This window comes from Cyanistes caeruleus, chromosome 1, assembly GCF_971803275.1.
Source record: "Cyanistes caeruleus chromosome 1, bCyaCae1.hap1.1, whole genome shotgun sequence".
Lineage (NCBI taxonomy): Eukaryota > Metazoa > Chordata > Aves > Passeriformes > Paridae > Cyanistes > Cyanistes caeruleus.
In genome coordinates this window covers 120,977,360-120,996,226 of record NC_141701.1, presented here as the reverse complement: position 1 = coordinate 120,996,226, position 18,867 = coordinate 120,977,360, and the positions used below count along the sequence as shown (strand labels likewise).

The following is an 18,867-nucleotide window of genomic DNA, read 5'->3' as shown; positions in this document are numbered from 1 at the left end:
GACAAAGTTTTGTTTTCATTGGCCACCCCAAGCAGTCTAATAATTGTATTATTAGCTGTTTATCAGCTAGTCACAAAATACTCTGAAATACAAACGGGATCTTTTAATACTACTCCACCTTTTGAGTATTCATGTATTACTAGTCTCCAATTATTTCAGCTACTAAGTAAGCCTCACACATTAACATGACTATCAAAGGGTAGATAACACCAGCATACAGAGAAAAAACATAACCTCTTTTCCTTAACTAGACTGATGTTAAAACTAACCATGCAAAAATGTGGACAGCATACAGTGGCTGGAAAAGGCTTTTTACAGTATTTTCTTCCCACCAGCAGTTACACCTATCAAGTGCTGCTCCAGCCGTCTTTCTCCAGTATGACACAGGTAACTTCATCCAACTATTTGGAAAATGTCTCTTCCCATGGACCTTATTGCTAGACACAACATCTGCTCATAGGAAAACATAATGACTCCAAGGTAGCATGTCTGAACAAGTACACAAATTAGGCTGGCATTTCTCTATTTGTTTCCATATTAGAAAAACCCCAACTTACAAGGAAAAATAGATCCCTGTTAGCATTTGCACCATGAACTCAGATGAAACTGGAATCCGACTGTTGACTCCCTTGTACTTTCTCACTTGTTGGCGAGGATATCCACAGACACAAATTCTAAAGAAATCATACACTTGTCATTAGTAAATAATGTAGAATCACCTTTGTGGTTTACATACCTTCAATACTCCACCAGTACTGATCTGTTTTTAGAAGCCCCAAGTTACTTCTAAAAATTCAAGAATGACACACAAGACAACTTTCTTATGAAGAGAGACTTAGTAACTGCTCAAATGTAAAATATCTGTATTTTTTAAATTTTTTAATCTGCATTTTTTTAATCTGTAAAGTATTTTGTGCTGTAATTTTCACATTTACAATCCATGTTTGTAATTTAAGGAAGTGCTAAAAAATGAATTAGCCTTACTAGAAGAAAACCCCCTAAATTCCACACTGCTCAAACCAATTAAAAGAGTGATTCTATATCTCCAAATAGCAGAATACAGATTCCACCACATTCAAATAGGACACAAAGATATTCCAGGCTTCTGATACATATCCCCCATACTCTAACATGCTGTCTATTCCAAAATGCTGTCAGGGTAAGATTTTCAATAAGCAGAGAAACATGAATGACAAAGCCAGTCAGGAACAAAAAATAATGAAAGAAGTTAAACTGTATAGCATTAAATCAGTATCCAAACATTCAACATCTTGAAGTAGAAAGACTTGCTTTCATCTGCTGGTAACTTGCTTGGGGTTTTATGGGATGCTTTAAAAATTCCAAACTCAATCAAAACCTAATCAAGCAGAATAAGCAACATCAGTCTCCTTTCCACAATCCTGAGCTTCTAAGTTTTTTTTACTTCATATTTCAGAGCATTTTATCTAACAAAGATCTTGTAAATATTGCCAAGTACTCCAAACTCCTAAGTCTCTTGCCTCCTTTGTAGAGAAGGAAATCTCACAGGCATCCATTATAATGCTTTAGTTGTGAGAGAAGCCTAGGAGCTATCCTAGGAAAAAGCTGCTGCAGTTGGCTTCTCAGTCTCTTGGGCTTCCCGAGTTAAGGAGAGCATTCTAATTTTTCTCTTAACATTCCACTTTTGAAAATACAGAGACAAACATGTTTACTACCCATTTCTCTTCTCTGAGAAAAGATATTGATCAAAAAATAGGCACTGTAATTAAAGCTGAGGTAGGCTTTTTTTGTTTTGTTTTGAGGTAAGGAGGGGTGTGTTGGCATTATTGTCTTGGCTTTTGAAGCAACAGCTGATTTTGGAAATACTCAATGTATCCATAAAAATGAATGTATTTCTAGTTCCAACACCTACTATAATTACAAGAAAGTTTTAACCTGCACAGCATCTGTATTTAGCAAACCTGCAATGCAAAATAAACCACACATCTGAAAGACACTTCTGGTTCTCTTTAGTTAACACAAATACAACTACTGTTATTAAAAACAAACAGTTCCTTTTGACTTCTCCTCTTAAAGGAGAAGCTTAACCTGCATATAAGCCAGGTTATGTACCCCATTTTGAGATCTCAACCCAAAGTTATGGAAGATATATTTAAAAAGCAAATAATACAGCTGTAAACACCTATGAGAAAAAATCAAGTTTAAAAGCAGCCTTTGGGAACTCAAAGCTTGTTTTTATAAAAAAAACCAAACCTGACTTCATTTCAAGCTGGAAATGCCTTTTTAAGAGTAAACAACCTACAGAAATTACCTTGAACAAATTTGACACAATGACTGAAGAGACATTGCAGGCATGTAGCTTAAGGCAGAATTGTAACAGCGCAGAAGGAAAGTCAGCACTTCAAACCTGGGATTTGAAAGAAACATTGGAATTCCATTACCAACTTTATTTTTTGAAAGAAAACAAATTTACAGGGAAATTTAAGAGTCATTTGAACAGTTCTGGTATTGTATATCAATACAATCAACAACTGAGTAAGCTTTTCCTCTACATGTAGTAACGTGCCCTGCTGATCTTTCCTCATCTACCTTTACACGTGTTTAGAAACAAAAAGGCACATGACAGAACACAACATACACTCATTCTCCTTCAGTCTGCAACTATACAAAAAATTAGAAGCTGAGATCCATTATGGACTCTCAAGCAAAATCCCATGATACAATTTCACCTGTTCTGGGCTGTCAGCATCTCCCTCTGAGGATGAGGTCCACTGTACACAACCCTGGACAAACCGTGCTGCGACAAAGCTCCTTCAGTGAGAGCCATGGAGCCAATGCTGGAAGGCTAAAGGAAAAAGGGGTCATTCAGAGCATGTCCACCCCAAATCTTGCTCTAATGCAAGTTAAAATAGACAACAATAAGCATCACCATATTTATATATAAATTTTCAACAGGCTTAATGTTATCTGACTGTTTAGATGTTATCTGTTTGTTTTGCACCAGATAAGGTACATGGTTTCAGAAAATAAAAAAGACATAATTGCTGCATGGGTATTATACCATTATGACTTTTCTACCTTGAAAAGGTCTCAGAGACCAGTTAGCAGCACTCAGAAATCTCAGAAGTACGCTCCTATGTCATCATACAATATATTAACACTACTTTTCACTTATGTTCTTAACAAACAGGCCCCCATAGCATACTGCCCTTCTCAATCAGGAATTTCACTCTGTAGGTATGAAACTTACTTCATGATAGATTGAAGGTTTGGACAAAGATGGAATTGTGAAACTCAGCACTTTGCTTTGTCCCTCTTTGTCAATTATCTCCTGAAAAATACAGAAGATATCAATGGTTACACTGTACTACAGAAAACAAACATCCTAAAATGCTAGATACTATTTATTATAGGGAGAGATAGAGATACTATAACAATCCAAGCTACAAGCTAGAAATTATCTCTCTATTTGCTTTCTATCACAGCATGTTTTGTTTGTTTATGAAAACTCTTCAAATAACTTAGCCAAGGGCACATTCATTTGCATACATAATCCACCTTAAAAACATTAACAGAACACATCATGTTTAAAACATTATCTTTTTTCAATTATACACTATTTGCTAATTGTGAGGCTACTTTCCTGAAAGATACCACCACAGCAGTAGCTGACAGACTTCTTGTAAATTAACAGAAGACTAATGGGTAGGGCAAAACAAGATGTGGTTTTGTACCACAGAAGAGCACTGGAGTATTTAAAATAAAAAAATTTTAAAGATCCAAAGCAGACCTGACTGAAACAAGCACCACACACCAGATTTTACTTTCCTCTTCTCTAAATTTCAGTAGCTGATTTCATGTATCCAGCAGCAGTAATTAGAGAGAAGTTTCAGCGTCTCCTAACACCCATGTGTTGGAAGGCTGAAGGTCTAACTTCACATAGTAATTATTAAAACTCCTGTCTTAAAATAAAATATAAAGCAGTAAAGGAAGACTGAAAAAGATCAAAAGGGCACACAGAGCTGCTCCTTCTGAAAAGCTGCACAGCTCTTCTAGTCTCCAAATAAACCCCGACACTTGAATTTTTAATATAGCCCCTGCATCAGTGTGGAAAACACCTTCCTCAATATATCAGGAGAAAGAAAATGGCTACATCCAAACTTCTAAATTCTAAAAATATTAATATTTGAATTCTTCATTATAATCAGATGTCTAATTAAGTTTAAGGAGTACGTTTCAACATCTGAGGTGTATTAAAAAAAATCCTGATAACTACAGCTAGGAAAGCAAAAACTTTCAATCACATGCACTACCACTGTATGTCCCTAAGCTGAAGGTAGAACAAACCATTTCATGATCTCAGGGTTCAGCCACAATAATTCCACACCCCTCACAATGTACCAATTTTAAAATTATTCTGAGTAATATTTTTCATTTTCCTTCAGTAAAAAACTGTAGGACTCTACTGAACATGTTCAGTTTTCAAGAGTCCATTGCACATATTTACACAGGAATTACTATTTATATTAGGCTTTGCACATCCTCTTGGTTTTGAAAACATAAAATAGTTGGTTGAAGATAAAATAAGCACCTAAGCAGGTCACCTACTATCTTTTTAACCTGTATACTAAAGAACAATATTATCTTGCTTGTTTCAGTTATAAATTTTATACTACACCAGCAGCAGGGAAGTCAGCTTGAGTACCCTGGCACTGTTTAACCATAAGCAGTCCTTATGCCTTAAAGCAAAACAGAGAAAAAAGTTCCCCAAAGTCATGCTGATCTACAGCTTCCTAGAGAAGCTGGCTGTGAAAATCTTATGACCCCAGGCAGCTGAAGACAGAAAGCCAAGTTACTAATTGAGAAAGAAACTGTTCACAGCTAAGAGAGTATGTTACCAGACTGGTTTCAAGCTTAACTGTAAATGTAAACTCTTCTGGGAGAAGAACAAGTGATTACAGCCACATCCATGAACCACTTGAAATTACTTCATCATGGATATAAAGGAGTGAATTGCCTTAAGGCTTAAGATAAGACTAAATGCATTTCAGGAATGTTCTTGTCAGATACAACTAAGCATACAGAAAAGGCAGGAAGCCCGTAGTCTGTCTCAAGAGGAGTGGAACGTAAGAGCTCAGGTCTTTTAAATTAGACTCCTGGGTGAAAAAGACATTTTCACTTCCTTGGTGAAGACACCTGTGATTATCTCTAGGAGATGGATAGCAGCTGCCTTCTCCAGATTTTCAGAATGAAGAGACTGGAAGTTTCACGTCACAAAAAGCCTTCCTAAAACAACCAGAACAAACTATACAGACAAGAATCCCAACAGCCATAATAAAACACTAAAAAAAAGACTAAAATATGGTGCTTTTATGGGTTCCTTATTAATTCTGTTCTTCAAAGCATATATGTAGCAACAAACAGGATATTTTCATTAAAAGAATTTTTAAAATGTCAAGGTTATTTCAAAATGGATACCTTTCATTTCTCAAAGCTAAGCAAGGTGTTCAGCAGTCAAGTATTAGTTGAAAGTAATTTTTTTGTGATTTTAGTCTAGATAGTCAAAATACCCCAGAAAATACAGGCAACAATTTCAAAAGCAGTGCCTCGAAAAATTCTCAAGCAGAATGTGAGTTTAATCACCATACCAAGAAATAAGTAACAAAAAATTCAAGAACCACAGAAAGAGCAGAGAAAATATTGACCAAAGAATGAAAGTTCATGTTGCAGACTTCTGACATACATCAATTTGAAGAGCTGAGACTAAAATAATCATTTCAATTCTAAGGCAAAATGTTGAAATACAAACCAAGTTATAAACTCCTAGGAGAAGAGCCTCTATGCATCCACTGCTCTGCAAATCTCTGCTGACTGAGACAGCAAGGTAGCACCACATCAATTCTGGCAGAAACTGCAGCGTAAACCGAAGCAATTCTTCATCACCACTGCGATAGAACTCAAAGAGCTGATGGCAAACTGGCTCCAGAAGCTGAAATACAATTAACAATCAAGAATGAATAAAACATTACAAAAATCTGCAACTTTGTCCAGATCAATCCTTTAGCCAAAACAGTAAACTGATAAAAATGACATTTTAGTTATTAGGGCATAACTGATACAATAGCTGTCCAAGTCACACAGTTTCATGCCTATAATATACTTTCAGATTATAAAAGTAGAGCCATTCATCCTATGTGAATAAAAAAATTCCAGTGACTGCTTTGCCTCATTTTTGGCTCACTTCCTCCAGTCTCAAAGGCAAAAAAATTGAGGTAGTTATCACATAACTCATACCTCTGAATACATTTGTAATACACAGACAAAGTACCTGAAGAAAAGGTCTTGTTATTTTACAACTCAAACAGCATACAAAAAATGAAGCGAGAAGCTTTACCCACCTAGTGAGAATGAGCTTTACAACACTTAAATTCCAAGCATTACAAAAACTCAGCACACAACAGAATTAGTTTATTTTCCCACTCTCATTAAAATCTTCTAGAAGCTTCAATGTATTTATACATTTGAAACAGAAATGGGAAGCCTCAATAGTAATTTTAGAATCAAATTTGTTAAGCTGATACAAATGGATGTAAAACACTGAACTGGAAGTAACACACTGAGCTAGATCAAGTTAAAAAAAGATTTAATAACAATTAAGCTATCAGCCTGCACCGTGTTCCTGGATTTAATGTGCCTTCTTGTGCTACCACCTATCTTTGATATAAGGATGAAACACTGTGTTAACCACCACGTGTCAGTGTAGGGAAATAAGGAGATTTCCTAATTTTCTCCAATTAGAAAATATTGTCAAAAACAGCAGGCACTTTCAAAGCCAGCTGAACTACTAAATTCAGGTCTGTAATTTGTCTAGATCACAACTTTAGTTTTAGTAGAGTAAGTTTTCAGAAAAATAAGAAAGCCAGTTCTATATTCATCCCTTTACTGAAGCAAAGGCAAAATCACCAGGGAGACCATGCTAGAAAAACAGCTGCTTGCTTTCCTAAGCTTTTCCTCCATGAAAAAAGTCAGGTCAACATTTCTTACCTCCCAAAGTTACTTCTGAAACTGAATGATCTTAGCAGATTTGAGTTCTTTTTTAAGAAGTAATCTGGGACAATCTGATCCATTCTAAAAAAGAGGAGCTTTCAGCTTCTGAGATATATAGCTTCACTTTGGAAAAATCATCTCTGAAAAATCTACAGTAGAGGCAAAAAAGCCACACCAAGCTAAACTAGTCATCAGTTTTAAGAGGAGTAACAAAGATCCTTCTAGAAAACTTTACCAGCAGAATTGTGTTCCATTTTCAGCTTACATTTTGCACACAATTTACATCCTTCCCATAAAGATGTTTCAGTTCTGAACGATGCGCTTGAACTTTAAAAGGCACGTAAGTAGCTGTGACAGGTATCCATGTTTACATCATTATCTCACTTGAGACAGCTTTGTATCAGCACATTTAAATGTATAATCAGTACAAAACCAGATTTTCTTCCTCAAAATGCCACCACATGCTACAACCTGATATCAAAACGCACTAAAGACGGTTGCTGTTTCAAGATATCATTTTGAGCTAAACAGTTCTAAAAGAACTAGACTGAGACATCTTTTAATGCTGGAACAGAAGAATGTCCAAGCAATTTCATCTCTCTTCCTTTTAAGCTGCACCCAAGTGTGTTAGACACTCCAAACACTTGCTGTTTCCTAATGCAAAAGCCTGATTGGCTCCTATCTAAAAAGAGAGCAAGAGTGTTTTAAGTAAAAAGCATAAAGTCTTCAATCTTTGAAAAAAACCCTGTCACATATTTATTTAGTTCTTTTTTACCACTGGAAGTCTCTAGTGAATTCCAAGTCCCTTAAATCTTCGCATCTTCTGGACTCTCCTTGCATTGAATTACATTTTTCACCTAGAAGTGGCCCTCAAAAGTAACTAACCAAGTCTTTACTAATACAGCTATGAAGCAGATTTTAAACAAGTAGTTCATTTATCTTACAAATGGCTAATTAATTTTTTGGAAAAGCAAACATGAACCAGCAGGAAAATGCAGTTACAGATGAAAATACCCATTATTACGTTTCAAATGCTTAAAAAACTCCTCATCAATCCCACAAAACAAGATTAATCACAATTTTACAGTACTGATAATTATTATAAGTACATATATTCAGAGCTGTACAGATAAGGTTGTTTGTCCATTTTTTAACTCGGTGGTTTTGTAGTGTTCATCATTAATCCTTCCCCCCTTTGCATTACACCCATGAGATAAGAGGACAGCATAGACCCTCCACAGTGCAGCAAGATGGCATTAAACAATGCAGCTAACAGATCTCAAATAGCAGTTGAAAGACATTGATTTTCTTTTTAACTGCTGGTTTGTAATTATTTTCACAATGTGGAAAGCTACAAGTAGCCTCTTCCACAAACTGACAGCTACTTGGAGAACAGTCCAAAAAAGATTTTAGGACTTTTTCTCAAGACAGCACAACACTCAGTGTCAACACTAGCTTTTCATTTCAATTCAAAATCTCACTAATAGGGAAATCTTCAATACCCTGCCCCTGCAATTATCCCAACAACCTTTTCAAGCAGAAGCTGCAGCAGCAACCTGCTACTAAGGCCCCTGAAAAATCTAATGATAGTCAGAACTAGTAAGAAATCAAAGAACATATGAAAGTATTAATTAGACTATCAACAGGGAGATTCATCAGATTAATTTACATTTTGACATGAATTCTGAGGACCAGACAGGCTTGACTCAGTAGTTGGAATGACTCACAATGCCTTTCTGAGCAGCAAATTAAAATTACATTTGTTCTTTGCTGGACAACCTGGGAGTTTCACTACCAGCATTCTCTCTAAAAGCATATGTACTGAAAGCATTTTATCCTCTGACCTTTAGTACTGGCATAATCTCAAACTTGGGGAAGATGCCTTATTTCTGGGTCTTTTCAGAAGAATTAAGTATTTGGTGCAATTTTAAAATAATGTACAAAAGGATTTCTGGATGGTAGAAAGCAGTTAACAACACATTATCAAACCCAGATCAAGATGTTCTGAACATACCTGGACATTTTAAAGCATGGGCAGCCATGGGATACAGAACCTTCTTAGTACAGGTACTGACAAAACCTAGCCCCTTTCCCCACGATTTTTTTCCTATTTTGCCCTCATTTCAGTAAGGGTATATCCACTGCATATATCCATGTCTTTGTATCATATACATTTCAAACAACAAAAAACCTAAAATCTAAGCAACAATTTAAAAAGGATGGCTAACCTATGTAACTTTGTTCTCTTGCATTGCAATGGACAAGCTTCTGACACCAAGAGATCCACATTCAAGTGATAATTAAAGGAGAGTTCTGTCAGACACAAACATCTTTTCAATCCCCTAGTGCATTTCTCAATTCTTCATCCAAGTCCTGAAACCTGTGAATGTGACCTAAGGCTTAGCTATGACCAATAGGTTACAAAACCTAAAATTTTTTTTCCCATGTCATTGCTAAGAACAAACTTTTTGAAGGAGACTCTTCATCAATTAACTAACATGCAAGGTCTTGGTTTCGTTCTGACAACGTTATGCCAGACGTTTTGGGTGAGAGACCCAAAATACTCACTTCACTCTGTGGCTCCTGAATTACTCTGTAAAGAGATGAAATCAAAGCAGTCTTGTTTTTCAAGCTGGTAGCATAGCTGGATATGGATGTTTCTGGCAGTGTCTGAAATAAAGATATTATAAGCAATTTTTGTCATTAAAATATAACAGCTATTTCAACAACAATTTTCCATCACAAGTCACTATTTATCAGAGTTTACTATAAACTAAAGCTTGTTTCACAAAGAAATCCTCATATTTTCTGTTGCCAGAAGACACACTGCACTCTATCAGTCTGCAATTCCATACAGAATGTAACAACAGTGGATGGGAAATTGATAAAAAAATAGTTACAAAAATGCAACCACCACTGAAATTTCACTGTGAGATGTGAAAACTTTTACACTTTTCAGATCCATACTTCAAGGAGTTCTCGAGACCAACTGTACACAAGTAGCGAACATTATTAACAGATACAGTATTCTGGAAAAACACAAATTTCAGCTGATACAAGATCTAGCTCTTCTCTAACACTAAACATTTTCTATCAGTACTAAAGAAGGTAAAAATCTAATCTTTTTAACAACCCTTTAGAAGATGCACATTTAAATGTACATAAGTCTTAGAGAAATTATTATCTCCAGTCCTTCAAAGGACTCCACTCTACAGACAGGAAAACACATTTCCAGTGTATCTAAGCAGATCAGGAGCAAAACTTAGTCACGTCTGGTACTCAAACCAATAAAACCATTCACCTATGATACACATTTTCACTGCTCTCTGTCACAAAGTATGTCACCCCAAAGAGTCAAGGAAAAAAAATTCCTTTCAAGCAGGCATTTGCATTTATCTCATGATCTCAGCAAAACCCAAGGTTACTATCTTTCATTTTCAACAGGATGCAAGCACTCCTGAATACTTCACCAGCAGTGATTCAAATATTCTGGCTAAAAATCAGAGTGTATTACCTTGAACTCTGATAACCACTCCTCCACAACCCCAGTATCCACAGCTAACATCTTCCAACATCTGCTTCAAAACCTTCAGCCTGAAAGAATAAGTAAACACAGTTCATGAATACTCCAGTCACCACAGTAAGCAGATGATGTAAATTAAGTCTCTGTGAATATTGAAAGAATCTTATCATGATTTTACTTAACATTTTGCATGCTGACATTACTTTGAACTTTTATTGTACCTCACTTATGAACGCTGCTGGAAGCATTAAGCACAGGAGTCTTCACATACAGCAGTTTAATAAATTCCAACTATGTACTGCGTGGGAAGCAAGCCAAAGATTTGCAGAAATGGCATTCTGAAAACAGAAAATATTACCTCCTAAATTTCAATTTCTTTTTCAGCTTACAAAACTCAAGAGGAAACTGCATGGACTCACTGAAGAGAAACAACTGTTTAGGTTTTTCCTAGTAAGTGCTATTCCCAGCTTGGAAAAGGTCACTGAAATAAAGGCAGATGGAAAACCTTTCGGTCCTCCCCCTCCATGGCAACTGCAAGACAATGAGCCTGCTGCCTCAGCGTGGAGCCTAAGACAGACTCCCCAGCCCAACATTCTGCCCAGTCTCGGACAGAGAGAGGTCATCAGAGTGGCTACTGAAATTAATTTCCAATTTCTCTTCAGTTTTGAAAAACCACTTAAAAAACAACTGTCCCTTGGAGCAGCTCATTCTGACACAAAAGACCAATATATCAAACCAAAGACCAATGTATAATTAAGATCTAAAACTACTAGAAGTTAAAAAAGCACGCTGTTAGCTTATCCAAATTGTGCCCGTGGATTTCAACCAGTGACAAAATTAAACACTCATCTGAGGAAAAAATTAACGCTGTCTTTGCGAAATGCTGAGTCATGGGAGATACTCCTTTAAGTTTTACTTTGCCAGTTTAAAATTAGTTTTGAAGTATTGATATCCAAGTATGGGGTTGGTCCATGAATGACAAGCAAGGAAAAGATGGGAGGTAAGACTTTTTATAACGCAAACACAAATATTTTGAAATCCAGACTGTAGTAGAGCAGTATATAATATATATACAATATATAGTGTGTATATATATAGTATATATAGTATGTAGTGTGTGTATATATATAGTGTATATAGTATATATATATACACACTGTATATATTATATATAATATATACCATATATTTTAAGAAGCTTAAAGGGAGAAGAACCAGATATGGTAATAGCAAAAGTTCACTATAACCAAAGCAAGGGGAGTGAGGAAAGCCCAGACTTAAATAAGGCTTTAAGTAGTGACCAAGATATTTCAACACAGCACAAACAAGGTTGTGAGGAAATTACTATCCAGATGTGAATGGCAAAAGGAATAAAATTCAACAGGCTGTCCAGCAATTTCATTTTCAGAATCATTTTAATACACAATAATAACATAAGGCAACTAGAGACTTCTATGCCCCCACCCCCTCACATGCATGATCATTAAATAATAGACCAGGATTGGTGAAACCATGGGGAACCAGCTGTGGTAAAGCCCTCTCACGACCCTAGAAAGACACCCAAGTCAGCACAAAGCTTACAAAACACTGTCTTTGGAGGATGAAAGGACAGCAGGGAAGGGCCAAGGAAGCGTAAGCATTTAATTTTTGGAGACCAGACCACTGCCATGGCTGGAATATGGGCTCTTCAAGGTCTGTGAGGGACAAAAGCTGCCCTTTATTCGGGAGAGCTTTATGTGGGACACCTGGAGCTCAGCCCTGCTGTGGACAATGAGACAGCTGGGAGCTTATGGGTCACAGGTGAGAGGGCAGAACAACATGTGTGACACTATGGCAGGTGTTTGCTGCTCACCACCTGAGCGAGACAAAACAGGAAGCCCTCTTCATATACAGCAGGGGAGGTCTTGCACGAACAGGCACCTGGTCCTCACACAGAACATGAACTACCCTCCTATCTCTTGGAGGGGACACAGAAGAGGGAACAAGCAACTCAGGTCATTTTTGGAGTGCTCTGATTATCACTTCCTGAAACATGGCACTGAGGAGCCAAAGGCAGGCCCTCTGCTAAACATCCTCATTACAAACATGGGAAAGCTGGCCCATGAGGTCAGGGTCAGGGCAGACACAGCTGCAATGACCATGACAAAGCAGATCACAGGATCCCAGTAAAGAAGGATCAAAGCAAGGAGGAGGATCAAGAATATTCTAGAGTGGTTCATTGGCTTTTGCAAAAATAGCAGCAACAGGAAAACTAAGGCTCCATGACTGAATTAGCAGGGGATCTGCTGAGAGAAGATACAGAAAAGGCCAAGGTACTCACTGTCACCTTTGCTTCTGTCGTAACGAGCAAGAGCAGCCCCCAGGAACCCTGAATCTCAGAACACATAAAAAAATTGCCTCAAGTGCCAGAGTGGCTGAGGAGTCTCCATCCATGGAGACACTGAAAACCCAGTTTGATAAGATCTTGAGCAGCAAGACACCTCTTCTAATTTTCACTAGTTTGAGCAAAAGAGGTTGGACTTAATGATCACCAAAGATCCATTTAAACCTCATCCGTTCTGTCATCCAGTAATAACAAAGAAATGGGAAGGATTACCATGAAGAATATTAATTTAACTAAAAGCCAAGTCTTTCTGATCAGCACTGACAGTCACTGAAGGTGTAACAATGAAAATACAGAGCAACAGGCTGTGCGTGAGACCCCGCTGTCAAGTGAGCCTTTTAAGGGTAATATCATGTGCTAACAAACACAAAGATTAGTCCTACTACCATTATTGAAGCAACCACTTTCCCAATTCCTACAGAATCCCACAACCTACTAGCCCTACCTTCATTCCTGGACAGTGGACAAAGGCTTTTGCAGCGTCTCATGCTTCAGCACATCTGACAACAGTAACCATTCCCTACTAAGACCCATTAATAGCACAAATACCTGTCCTAATACTGATTGCTCAAAGCAAAAATCACATTATTTAAAAGAGGCAAGAGGAGTCCTGCGTATACCAAGTCCATAGTTGATACCACATTTATCCAAGAGATTTTTTTTTCACCTTTCTCTAATGATCCATCAAGCATTATTTTCAGATTAAAGGTTCCCAGAGAACAGAGGTTTCATTTGACCAGTAAAAACAGTAAGAGAATCCTTGGATGGCATTATCCATTGGAATAATACTTAAAGTTTTTATGATTCATTTTATAACTAAGTATTTAAAGATGACTAATTTTTTTTTTTTTTTTGCAGAAGCATGAACTTTTGAAATTACATCTATAAAAAAAGAAATAGGACAAAGTTTTTGCTAATCACATCTTTTATATTTCTTTTTAAAGTAGCAGAGGCATTCCATTGAGAGTTAAGGCAGTAGAAACTTACAGGAGATAAACTGTCCTTATTTTACCTTCATGCTTTAAAAAGTTCATATATTAAAACACAGCAATACACATTTGAGTATCACAAATAAGAACTCTTAACTTTGCAATTATTTTCCATGAAGACATGGATTTTGTGTTTAATTGATGTCCCCCAGAAGGAAAAAAGAGCTTTAATTCCATGTATCAGCTGTGTGGGATCTATTTAGACAGGCAGACAACCTACTGCTTTATTGAGGATTGCCTCATTTTGTCCTAGTTAAATAACAGATCAAGTTCGACTGGCACAATATTTGGACAGAGTTGGAAAACCCAAGACTGTTCCAAAAGAAGGATTAACAAGTTTCAGTTAACAACACTATTTTTTGCTGAAGCCCACAAGTTTCAAGAGAGTAACTGTAGAATGGGATTTTTAACACCCATTAAGTGCACCAAAATAAGGCTTAATTTATAGCATCTGTTAACCTCTTACAGAAAAAAAAAGACCCAGAGGATTAAAAAAGCATGCCTTAATTACAGCTTTGTTTCAGAGGATATAACTGCAAGATATAGGCCACTGTAAGTACGAGATGTCCCAGTCACTACAGAATTAAAGCAACATAATGCGGATAAAATAAATACCTGCTACTCTGAAGATAAAAAAAAAGAGAAAAAAAATTAAAATTGCATTAAGAATGTACTTTATAAATACCAAAATTGCAATGGAAATTCAAATAAAACAGCAAACACCACACAGCATTTTTCCCAAAAAAGTACAGGTTTAAGGTACATCAGCATGTAATTCTCTTTAAATTAATATTTTTTTTCTTGGTCTCTTCCTACTAAGACCCTGAAAAGATTCCAAATGAGTGGAATTTGAGAATTTCTTTAAAAACAACTTTTGTCACCACAAATCAAACAATACTTTGATTAAACGTGAAGAGCAGCTTCAAATGTCCCCTTGCTCCTTGTTCATTTGCATATCCTGATGAAGATTGTCAAAGGAAAGAGAAGTCTCAATTATTTAAATACCACAAAACTACTTGTGATGGAGCTCAGTAACAGCCAGGTAGTTCAGCACAGTTGAATTTTTATTAGACACATACATGTATTCTTAGTTTATCTCACACATGAAGTATCACTTAAGGTGATACTCTTGCATTGCAGGTCTTATCTTCATATTTGCCACATGAAAGCAGGCATAGCTTATGCAGTCTAGCTAACACATAGCTAATTGTCTATATTTAGATGGCTAATATAAGCTGTACTCTTGTGCCTTGTGAGTTAAAAGCACTTCGGAATAGTTTCCACAAGACTCTCAACTTGGATTAGCAGCCAAAGATAGGATTTATAATAAATAATAATTAACAAGTTCCCAAGTCCTAAGCAGCCTCTGACAGCTGTTAATTGGTCTTGTTCTATTCCAATAGTGTAAGTCTCCTTCCTTTGGAGATACCAATTTTTGTTTTATTTCAAGATGAGTAGTACAACTTGAATAAAATACCAAGGAAATTTATCTAACGAAAGCAAGTCGCATTTAGAAGAGAGCTCTACAAAGGCCCTAAAAAGGTAATTTTTGCCCCCCCTCACCCTTTACAGCACAACTGCATCAGGAACTTACTGAACTTCCTGTTTTTAATAGAGGAGGGAGAAAAAGTTACTAGGAACTGAGTTGGTGGAAGGCCAGCCAAGACAAATTAAGACATATTCTCTGGCAAACTTACTAATGCATCCACCTACTCAAATGGCTTTGGATTTTCATACCTGTCACACAAGACTTTAATATAATAGTATCAAATTATGTCTTTGAATGAAAACACAGACAACACATCCACAGGTTTTTCTTTAAAAATAAATTCTCATAATGGGTGGCTTTCTTGCTCTTTACAACTATCTGCAAATTAGCATTTGCAGAATTCACCCACAGAACGCATGTGTGTCAATGAAATCTGGATTAAGTACAAGGAGGCTGGACTTGGATAAAGAATGAACACTTGAGTTCTGCAGAACTGACCTTCTGAGATCACAGTATTAGATATTTGCTAGGGAAAGTCACAGAGCTGGAAAAAACCAAACCAGGAGCCAAAAACTGCTCAAGTCTCATCCTCTGGGAATTGCTGGAAGAGGAGAGTAAGCATATACTGTGTCTCTACTTAATCTGTAAAGTATCTGCTTGGAAGTCTGTATTACTTGCTAAAAAAAAAAAAAAAAGAAAGCTAGCTTAAGGGAAACATGGAGCAGAAAGTGAAGCTATTTATGAACCATCAGCCAAATCTGTCAACTCACCCCAGAATAGGAACAAAGTAAACTGGTGAGCATTCCACTAGGATACATCAGACCTATAAGAGACCAAGCCCCTAGTAAATGTTCATCCTCTGTTCTATAGTCGTTTGCACACAGAAGTAGGAATGGGCCAATTATGACTCAACTTTTCTTCCCTTCTGAAGTGGTAGAAGAAATACTAAAAACCAGTCAGCTCTACTTGATTCATCAAGTTCATTTAAAGGACTACAATCTACACTTAAAATCACTCAAAATCACATTGCTGAACCCTTTTTCCTCTCTCGTTTCAGAGACAAAGACACAATCCTTGGTAAACCACAGAACAGGAAGGAGCGCTCTGGCAGGTGTTTTGATTCAATTGCCAAAGAAGAGAATGTATTTTCCTGATGTTAATGCACAACTCATTTTAGTGATACAGTGATCTGTTCATTTTCTATACTATTTTGAATATGATCGAGATGTTCTGTTCAGATACTTGTAGATGCAATAACAGGCAGCAAAACACTTGAAGTCTCTTGAGAAAAGAAACAGATGCTACTGTGGACTCCAAAAGCCACTCTGACAGGTTTCAGAAACCACAAAGGTCAGGTCTGACTTCTTGATATTTTTCAAACTTCCTCAAAGAAACAAACACCCCATTGTGCTGAAACGGTCACATGCCCTATTCAAATATACACCTGCAAACAGTGCTCAAAGACTTGGTATCAAATATTCTCTGACAATTGCCATCTTCAGCTTAAAACAAGACAGTTATGGTGCACCAAGCATCACTGGCATAGGCTCAAGCGAAGTCCTGAAATGAGAGATGGTTATTCTGCATCTTCTAACAGGAGAAATAACAAGTTTTAGGTGACAGGCTCAAAACAAAGAGGAATTACCAAAAACAATGTAGGAAGGAAGTATGCACTGAGGTCTGGATAATGAACTTTACATAAATGCACAGAAGAAAACCCCACCTGGACATATGCATGGAAAAATCTACCCAGAACCACTAAATAGATAAGCATTTCTAGTTCAGAAAGCTGGAGTCAAAGGTTCCTCCCCCAGCACACCTCCCAGTTTTCTCTCAGTTCCTTTCCTGGCTTCAATTAACAGCCACTGCTAGACAATAAGGTTTCAGAAACTCGTCTGGTTCACTATAGTCACTCTGCAGTCTTCTGCCCAATATCACAGTGAACACACAAAGGTAACTGTTCTGAACATTTGTTTCCAGTGGTTTGTAAAGATTACTGAACCTTAGGAAGTGAAACTCCAGTCAATTTTAATTTCATCTTGCCTAGGGCATTATTCAGTTTTGCTTCCCATTTTCCCCTCCCCTCTGTCAGTGACAGAAGCAACCTTAGACAGAAGCTCTGATCTAGAGTTTTCACTTTATATCACAAGGTAGAACATCAGCCTTAAAGAGTCAGGAGTCAATGGACTCTCCCAGGACAGAGATTTCAAAAAGATTTCCCCATCCTGTGCACATATGCTTCTTGAACAATTTACACTTGGAATATGACAACATGATAGGTATTTGCCCACCAAATGGAGAAATCCTTCTGAATGATATCCATTACAATTTTTAAAAAAAAACAACAGCTCTATTAATATTCAGCCACAGATGACAGATCTCAATTCAGTTTTGATGACAGCAATTAAGGAAAAAAACTGTCTATAGAAAGCAACCAAATATCAACTAGACCATACAGGAACTATAAATAACTGTCTTAAATGCAGTTGTTTCTTGGGCGAAGTATTCAGTATTCACAGAATACTGTGTGGAGGTTTCTGGGCTGTAAAGTATCAAATGCTTGATGTATCCAACTATAACTCATTCCTCTACAACCTTTCAATTCTGTTAAGAGGGGGAAAAAAATAAAAAACAACAAACCACCTGTGGCTGAGTTCATGAAACCACAAGGCCATTTACGTTGCTGGTAAATAATCACATGGGCACACATGACTCAAAACATTCATGATGAAAGCTTTCTAAGAAGACTCATGAAGGTAAGACTCCTAACAGCACAGGCTTTTGAAGATTTTTAATTCTCATTTTTGACTCCTGCCAAATCTATTTGCTCAATTTCAGATTAGTAATCAATTACAAACCACATTTGTTCTCAACTACCCTTGTATTCACCTTTTACTACCAAGGGGAAATGGCTCCCAAGACAACCAAATGACCTATGCCAGTCAAACAAGTCAGCAGGACAGAGATCTGAGACTACAATCACTGCTATATTCACTTCAATTTATACAAGCCATAGTAAATCAGATCTATATTGTTTAAGAAGGACAAAAGCAGCCCTAACAGTACAGCACCAAAATGAAGTAAGAGGAAATAACTTCCACAGCTTGAATTTTATTTTTTCATCGTCCTCTTCCTCCTTTCTACCTTTTTTAATCCTGCTTTATTATTTCTTCCCTGTTGCCTACTGCACAAGTGCACACTCTAAGTACATCTGCCATACTGATAACCATAGTCAGTCAAAACTGACTGCCTGTAAATCAACTTACTCCACTTACACCTCGCTCTGTGGCAGGCAGAATCCCTACTCTTTTAAGTTATTTCATCTGGAGTACATCCACAAATAGCTTTTCCATCATCTGTAATTCATAAATAGTTTCATTATATGAAAATAAGGTAAGATTTATTACTTTCAAAGCGAAGTTTTTTAAGCAGCTAAAATATACTCACTTCCTCTTTT

The 18,867-nt window shown here is 36.9% G+C and overlaps 1 protein-coding gene across 15 annotated transcripts in view; it reads right to left on the bottom strand.

Moving 5' to 3' along the window:
• Positions 1-18,867, bottom strand: part of HYCC1 (hyccin PI4KA lipid kinase complex subunit 1) — a 42,947-nt gene that overhangs the window by 12,607 nt on the left and 11,473 nt on the right. For 10 of the 15 annotated variants that reach the window (XM_086854092.1, XM_086854163.1, XM_086854112.1 and 7 more), the window contains 7 exons: positions 10,541-10,620; positions 9,595-9,696; positions 5,789-5,968; positions 3,230-3,310; positions 2,709-2,824; positions 2,291-2,386; positions 558-674 (listed from right to left, as the gene is read on the bottom strand). In XM_086854092.1, coding sequence (XP_086710218.1) covers positions 558-674; positions 2,291-2,386; positions 2,709-2,824; positions 3,230-3,310; positions 5,789-5,968; positions 9,595-9,696; positions 10,541-10,591 — 743 coding nt within the window. In that variant the 5' untranslated portion in view covers positions 10,592-10,620. Of the gene's footprint in view, positions 1-557; positions 675-2,290; positions 2,387-2,708; positions 2,825-3,229; positions 3,311-5,788; positions 5,969-9,594; positions 9,697-10,540; positions 10,621-10,770; positions 10,888-12,130; positions 12,346-18,867 lie in introns of those variants that run through there. The other 5 variants (XM_086854096.1, XM_086854174.1, XM_086854124.1 and 2 more) reach the window with 2 other exon arrangements.